Here is an 8,592-nt window from a genome sequence, read left to right as displayed (position 1 = left end):
ATGATAAAAGACTTAAAAAATAGAAAAGAGCACCATCTAAAAGAAGGAATACAAAGAAATTGAATGCAATAAATAATAGAAATAAAATATATTCAAATAGAGTAAAATAAGTTAAAATAAGCACTAAGAGAAGGCCTTTACATGAAAGTAGGTTTTAAAAAGATGATACCCACTTTGCTAGACTGAGATATATATAGTCAATATAATATATACACCTTCATACAACAGATGGCTTCAGCAAAGCGACCTGATTGGTCAAAGATGCTAATAAGAGCTTCTTGTTTTCATCTGTTCTTGATCCTGATGTATGTTCACTACTTTGAAGAATCCTTTTCAGTCAGTTTACACTGTAAAACTATACTGTAAAATCTGTAATATGTTGGACATGGATGATATGGATGTTTCTTACTGTGATTAACTGATCCTGAAAAATTACATTTAATTCGGCTTGTGTTTGATTTGAAAATATAGAAGTGATGGAGAAGTTTTCATCTCTCCTCTCTCCTCCTCATCTCTCCTCTCCTCTATCCTCCTCTCCTCCCCTCCTCTCCCCTCCTCTCCTCCTCTCCTCTTCAGAGTAGCTCATTTCATCCCAGACATCCTGCCTGCCTTCTCTAACGACCAGGGGCGAATCAAGCAGATGGTCACCAACAACAGACTCATACTGGGAGTACTGGCCAAGGTACTGTAGCAGGTGTCCAATCCCATCAGATTGGGTTAACAAAATACTTAATGTACAACTACTGAAGTTAGCCGCGTGATAGTATAAAGTAAAAAGATCTAACCTAAGAAGATCTAACCTAGGAAGATCTAACCAAAGAAGATCTAACCTAAGAAGATCTAACCTAGGAAGATCTAACCAAAGAAGATCTAACCTAGGAAGATCTAACCAAAGAAGATCTAACCTAAGAAGATCTAACCTAGGAAGATCTAACCTAGGAAGATCTAACCTAAGAAGATCTAATCTAAAAAGATCTAACCTAAGAAGTTCTAACCTAAGAAGATCTAACCTAGGAAGATCTAACCAAAGAAGATCTAACCTAAGAAGATCTAACCTAGGAAGATCTAACCTAAGAAGATCTAACCTAAAAAGATCTAACCTAAGAAGTTCTAACCTAAGAAGATCTAACCTAGGAAGATCTAACCTAAGAAGATCTAACCTAGGAAGATCTAACCAAAGAAGATCTAACCTAAGAAGATCTAACCTAAGAAGATCTAACCTAGGAAGATCTAACCAAAGAAGATCTAACCTAAGAAGATCTAACCTAAGAAGATCTAACCTAGGAAGATCTAACCTAAGAAGATCTAACCTAAGAAGATCTAATCTAAAAAGATCTAACCTAAGAAGTTCTAACCTAAGAAGATCTAACCTAAGAAAATCTAACCTAAGAAGATCTAATCTAAGAAGCTCTAACCTAAGATCTAATTTAAGAAGATCTAACCTAAGAAGTTCTAACCTAAGAAGATCTAATCTAAGAAGATCTAACCTAAGAAGTTCTAACCTAAGAAGATCTAATCTAAGAAGATCTAATCTAAGAAGCTCTAACCTAAGAAAATCTAATCTAAGAAGATCTGCTCTGCTGAAGGCCACTAGGCTGAAATGTTAGCATGTTTGTTGACATGGCCAAAATAAACTGGTGAAATTGAGATTGGTCAACTTGGTCCTGAAGATCTGTGTGTGTGCTACCTGTTTACCATTGGGTACTTGATGTTGGAACTATATGACTTTAGCACCACAAACAAGTACTAGGTAGGTGCATCCTTTCATCGATCTAAGACAGGTGTATATTTGCATAAAAATCTTGCTTAGAGCAGCTTTGAACTACAAAGTCAGCAACATGTGGCAACAGGTCTTTCGGGGCCCTCGGTGGTCTGGGGGCCCCGGGGCTTCTGCCTGTCAGTAATCAAGTCATGAGTGCAACCTCACGACTAAATACCAGGAAAAGAAGATAAGTTCCAGGTGGAAACGTAACCCAACTCCTCTCTGGTCTCTGCAGTGTGCCAGTGTGAGGGTCGACTCTGTGGAGGACTTCGCCTACGGATCTGAGATTCTGGTTAACAAGATGGATAAGGTAAGGCTCATATTGTTTTGAGGTACAATTTTGTGGTTTTGGTACTTTACTTGAGTATTTCCATTCTGTGAGACTTTCTACTTTTCTTCCACTACATTTCAGAGGGAAATCTTGTACTTTTTCCTCCACTACATTTATCTGCTGGCTGCAGTTACTAGTTACTTTGCAGAATAAGGTTTTACATGCAAAACATACGATAAGCTCATAAAATATGTTGCATTGTTAGAGTTTAAACTCCCCAACAGTATATGGAGCAGTTAGACCAACAACATTAAAATACTTCTGACAGGTTAATGCTTCAATACTTTAACACTCTGAAAGAATGACGACTTTTACTGTTGATACTTCAGTACAATTTACTGCTAATACTTCTACACTTTTACTTTGAATGTAAGTATTTTTCCATTATTGTATTGCTACTTTTACTTCAGTAAAGGATTTGAGTACCTTTTCCACGATTGAGTCACACAGTATGGGTGATGCAACATTCAAAATGTAGTAGTATAGTAACGGTGGTGGTAGTTGTAGTGGTAGTAGTAGTGTTAGTAATAGTAGTAGTAGTGTAGTAGTAGTAGAAGTAGTAGTACTAACAGTGGTAGTAGCATTAGCAGTATAGTAGTAGTACAAGTAGTAGTGGCAATAGTAGTCGTAGTAGTAGCCTACTAATAGGTAGCAGTAGTAGCTTAGTAATAGTAGTAGTAGTAGTAACAGCAATGTTCTGACTGTCTTTGCATTCTTTGGAGTAAATGTCTCCAGTTTCCTAACCTCCCCATTCGTTCCAATGGGCCAGGTGTGCAGCCGTCCTCCACTGCAGGGAGAGGAGGTGGCCAGGAGGGCGGAGAAGCTGCAAGGCTCCGTCACCTACAGCCTGCTGTGGTACAACTGTGAACACTTCGTCATGTACTGTCGGTACGGCACCGTCATGAGCTTCCAGACCTTTCAGGTAAATCAGTCACTCTGACTGGTTTAAACACATAGGCCCATACTAAAGGAGAAGAATAATCATTGTCAGAAACAGTACAACAAATCTACACAGATTGGAGTTTTAGTTACAGAAACATTTCTCAGAGGCAGAGTTTCTCTGCAGACAAATAATTTGTTTTTCTGGCTAAGTAACGTTAGACTGAAGCTCAGTGAAAAAGACAAGAGGTAAGAGAGGAGGAAGCTAATATTATGAAGCCTAGCGCTGTTACTACTATTTCAATAATCTATCCATACTAAGTTATCTAGGTAAGCTAGTTAGCTAGCTGCTGACCTTCACCATCATGAATGTCATGGTCATGAATGAATGGTACAAATAAAGTGATTTATATTTTTTTTATTTATATTTTGAGTGTCTTTGCCATTCGAGTTAGCTAACTCTGAGAAAACATGACTCTTTGGCTCCGCCCACTGAGGTTTAATTCATGCATGAATTCATGCTGTGATGTTGGTACAGGTATATGTTGCTATAAGGGAATTTTCCTATGGGCATTAATAACAAAAAGAGACTAGAACAAGATGTATGAAATAATGGGCAATGGTGGACCTTCATCTGCATGGTCTGATGGATATAATCAGGATTGGGGCTGACTGGGGTTGAAAAGGTTAATTTCAAAATGTAACCTGTTGCAGATTACTAATTACCTGTTTTAAATTGTAGCCAGTATCATAATCCAATGGATTAGGCTACTCAACGGGATGTAATGTGCTTACTTTAAATTACATTTGAATTGCTTAACTTTACATAGTTTTCAGACTTGTCCTTATGGATATCTTAATTCCAAGCTTGTTTTTCACGTAGTTAAAGTTGCATGTTTAGCTGTCTTTAAATCACTGGCTTCTTTTTCTCCTTGTTTCTAATGCATTGTTATGTAACAAGTCACTTTTAATACAAGTCATGTTTGTAATGTGAATGGAAGTGCAGTAACAATGGAGTTACTTTAATAGTAGTTGTGACTTTTAGTACTTTTAGCTGTGGAACTGTAAGGTTACAAGTTACTTGTAGTAGTATCCCCCAACACTGGATAAAGCGCATACTCAAAAGCACACACACACACACACACACACACACACACACACACACACACACACACACACACCGAGCCACACACACACACAGTGGATCTGCCTCCTTTGCATGACTTTGCCTCTCGCTCTCTGTCATAGATTTTCCCAGAAAGCAGCTCCAGCACCGCCAGCTGACCTTTAGCTGTGTGGCCTCCGTTTACTGCCTGCAGATTAATGCTGATCAGAGAGCAGAGCCGGGTCGCTGTTTAATTGGGTTAAGCCTCCCTGTTGCAGCAACAGAGCCAATGAAAGCTCTATTGTGTGAGCGTCATTGTTTGGCCGCTGCGGATGATTGTTTCACTGTAATGGCATTGGAACTTTCATTGGACTGTGTGATTAGAAGCGTGAGAAGGTGTAATTGTGAAAGAACGTCGTAAACAAGACGGCGCTGATGTGGGAGAGGGTTTTAAACTGGGTGGCTGGATGAAGCTAAACGAGGAGGAGGGGGGAGAGAGGAGGAGGAAGGAGGGGAGAGACGGGAAGGGCAAAACTAAATGGGGATAGGCAGGTAAGCAGGTTGGTATGCGGGGCAGACTGGGAGCACAGCAGCTCCTAAAGTGGAAAGTCTAGGAGCAGAGGAATGAAATATGGGAGCAGTGTTGCAGGAGAGTAGCTATCGGCAGCTCAGAAAGTCACATGACATCATGCAGCAATTTGCGTAGCTCTAATTTGGGTGATTTTTCACTTTAGCTGAAGGATGACATGCTTCTCTACGGGTTGAGAAAATCCTCCGACCGCTATAATGTCAAAAAATGCATCGTCATCAAGCTAAAAACGAAGCACTTTCCTTTGTAATCGAAAAGTTGATATTTTGGAGATACAAATTCATTCATATTTTCATCAGACCTCTTTGGATTAGACAAGCGAGGAGCGCAAATGGAAATCAGCTGGACCAGTTTGTCCCCAAGTGCTTTGGGAGTCAACACAAATATTGTTCTGTCCATGATTGGAAAAAAGCTTTATTGTTTGTCACTATTGAGAAATAAAGTCTGAGAAGTCACCAAGAAGTCACCAACTTAGCAACAGTGTTTGGAAAGATAAAATGTGAAAATAATTTTGAAGAATTCCTATCTCTGCTTTGAATGTGTATTTGTCACATGAAAACCTTGTAACTCCAATTTTAGAAATTTTCATTTTTTCACTTCAGTTGAAGGATTACATGCTCTTCTGTGGGTTGAGGAAATTCTCCGACCCCTTCGGCTGATGAAACCCTTTCAAAACCCCCACTTGCACAGCAGAATTAGATAGATAGATAGATAGATAGATAGATAGATAGATAGATAGATAGACGAAAAGCTCTAATGAGGCTTTCCTCTTCCCCTACTTGCTCTTGTCTTGTCAAAAGCAAAAAACTTTACCTTTTCTCCCTGCTTTCATTTCTTTTCCTAGAACTTCTCTATCATACACGACCATCCTAGGCTCACAGTCGATCCCATCTGTTGTCTGGGTGCTGTGACCTCTGACCTCTGACCTCTGACCTTTGTTGGTTGCTTGTGCTGTTGGTGATGTAGGAAGTGAAGCTTATTGTACTGCTGCACTCGTTCTAAGTGGCTCTGGGTGAGAGCTCAGTGTCTGAAATGTAAAATGTCAATGGAAGTTAATCAGACAGTACAACTGCCCCATCTAGTGGACATGTGTGGTTCTGACTTGGATCTCTGAAACAGGACTGGTATTAAACCTGTACAGTTCATGCATGGATTTTATTTATTTGTGTGTAAATAAATTTGCTATCTCTCTCTCTCTCTCTCTCTCTCTCTCTCTCTCTCTCTCTCTCTCTCTCTCTCTCTCTCTCTCTCATCTCTCTCACCTCTCTCCTCTCTCTCACCTCTCTCCTCTCTCTCTCTCCTGTCTCTCATCTCTCTCCTGTCTCTCACCTCTCTCTCTCACCTATCTCGCTCTCTCCTCTCTCTCTCTCTCCTTTCTCTCCCTCTCTCTCTCTCTCTCCTTTCTCTCTCCTCTCCTCGCTCTCTCTCTCTCTCTCTCTCTCTCCCCCCTCCAGTTCTGTAAGACAGTAAGGAAGCTGGTGCTGAGTCGGCGCGTTGCCAAGGCGACGGCGGTGTTGGGGGCGTGTCTTCTCCTCTACCTCAGAACTCTGTCCTTCGGCTCCGCCCTGCTGGCTGTCCTGCTGCCCTTCCTCATCTGGATGGCCTCCTAGATACCACACACACACACACACACACACACACACACACACACACACACACACACACACACACACACACACACACAAGATGAATGGAGGAGAGTGAACATGTAAAATGTATGGGAGATTGGCTAAAAACACTGAAATGGGACTGAACTGGACTAGTTTAGGCCAGGAATTAGATTTATCCAATGTCATGCACCTTGTGATAATAATGTGATGTAATGTTGGAACACAATTAAACTGGGGGACAGGAGGAAATGTAGAAATGATTAGTGAGCTGAAATGAGTGTATTAGCTTTCAATTAAGATGAGCATGTTTCTTGTCTCTTTGTAATAAAGAAAGTATTTTTATGAAATTCTTGATTTTGTATAATTTACTGGATTAAGAATTATTCTATGCTATTATAATCATAATATTAAAAACATATTTTATTTTTCAAAGCAAACTTACAAAATGGGGTGAGGAAATTCACAAATCAAGCAATACTTAAAACATTTGATAGATTTCATGCTATATATATAGCTATAGTGAAACTTATTTACGTATTTGATTAAAATATTATAGCATTATGTAGTATTTATAATCGTAAATGAATTGAATTAATATAAAATTAACCACATTTTTTTCACAAGGGCAATATTATCCCGCCCTCCGTGCCTTAGATAAACGTGCTGATTGGCTCAGTGGGAAACACCTTGCTGTCAATCATAATCTCGACGAGTTGATTTGAAGAGGGCCAACTGAAGTGGACAACTTGTTTCTAGGTAAGATTTTTTTTCTTAGGAAATGTTGTAAAGATAAAACATTAATCAACGTATAGAACTTGAGGCACAACTTCTACTACAAATAAAACGTTTTACTTGTAGAAAATAAAGGCAGACTTGGTAAGTTTTCATTTTGGGACACAGAAGCTAACCGTTAGCTAGGAATACGGTTTTTCCCGACGAGCTAACGTTAACGGCATTACGGTGTTCGCTAGCTTGATAGCTAGCGTAGCCAACGGTAGATGCTATGCTAATTTCCCGCCGTAGTCACTCTGTTAGCTTACTGGTGCTGTTGCTCAGTGGGTTTCAAAGTTAGGTCAGGGGACTTCCAGGGGTCCTTGACTGGGTTCCAGGGTCCACAGAAAATGAAAAATAGTTCAACAGAAAAATGATGAATAGTTTAATTGAACTTTTATTTCACTCTCTAGACATTAACACAATTACAGTAGCGTTAAGTATTAGGATAAGTGTGTTGATCATAGATTTCTGTCTTTGTACCCCAACTGGTTAATGTTAATTACAGACAGTAAATCATTATAGCTAACATAATCGGGTTCCTTTGGACAAAATCTTATTAAATGGGGCAGTTTGGATCAATTTGGGGGTTTTGGATCAATCGTGATGAAAGAAGCTTTCTGTAGATTTAGTAGCTCCTGATAATTATTCGGAGCTTTTACGTGCTTACCCTATTTGCACTTACATACATACATACATTTGATTTTATGTTTTACAGCAAACCAAATGTTTGTCAACGGAAGGTCAAATCACCATAAAAAGATCCAGCAAGTAGTTATAGATACTTGTGTCCTGCCATAGCGTTTTAAGAGTTAATGTTCAGTGTGTTAGCTTGATTTAAAATGAATGAATCATTGGCCACACTTTAAAGCAGATATTGGAGAGAAACTGGAGTCCATGCCAAACCCTCATTTACCAAGTAGGGATGCACCGATGTCACTTTTTCAATGCCGATACCGATTACGAGTATGAAAGTTTAAGTATCGGCCGATACTGAGTACCGATCAGATCCATTACTTTTACTGAACAGTGCAGGCTTACTTCCTTAGTTTGGGGTCAATGGACAAAATTATTGAGATAAAATCCTTGTTTTTCCCTCTGTTTGAGAAATACAGGCTTCTATGTGCCACAAATGCATAAAATCAAGACAGTTTGCTTTTATGTCTTACATGTTACTCATGGCTTTTGGTATCAGATTTTAGTCTTGGGTAAAATCTCCAATACCGATATTCCATTTTAGCCTGGTATCAGCACGATACCAGTATCGGTATCGGTGCATCCCTATTACCAAGTAATACTTACCACTTGAAAGCTGACATCAACTGTATTACCAAGTAGGAAGCTGGTATCTACCATCTTTTCCATATGACATAGATGCAGAAACAAGTAAGATAAGATAAGATAAGATAGCACTTTATTGATCCCCTTGGGGAAATTCAGGTGCAACAGCAGCAATTGGTGGACAATGCCAGGGAAGGCAAGTATGTTAACATTAGCATGTTTACCCTGACAATATGGACAGATTGTGACAGAGAGCGAGAAGAA

The 8,592-nt window shown here is 39.5% G+C and overlaps 1 protein-coding gene across 2 annotated transcripts in view; it reads left to right on the top strand.

The window, feature by feature from the left end:
- Positions 1–6,276, top strand: part of lratb.2 (lecithin retinol acyltransferase b, tandem duplicate 2) — a 6,657-nt gene extending 381 nt beyond the window's left edge. For both annotated transcript variants that reach the window (XM_071903449.2, XM_071903448.2), the window contains 4 exons: positions 577–682; positions 1,998–2,072; positions 2,863–3,015; positions 6,121–6,276. In XM_071903449.2, coding sequence (XP_071759550.2) covers positions 577–682; positions 1,998–2,072; positions 2,863–3,015; positions 6,121–6,276 — 490 coding nt within the window. The remainder of the gene's footprint in view (positions 1–576; positions 683–1,997; positions 2,073–2,862; positions 3,016–6,120) is intronic.
- Positions 6,277–8,592: the final 2,316 nt, after the last annotated feature.

Source organism: Centroberyx gerrardi, chromosome 23 (genome assembly GCF_048128805.1).
Source record: "Centroberyx gerrardi isolate f3 chromosome 23, fCenGer3.hap1.cur.20231027, whole genome shotgun sequence".
Lineage (NCBI taxonomy): Eukaryota > Metazoa > Chordata > Actinopteri > Beryciformes > Berycidae > Centroberyx > Centroberyx gerrardi.
The sequence above is the reverse complement of the archived record's forward strand: the minus strand, read 5'-3'. Positions and strand labels throughout refer to the sequence as shown.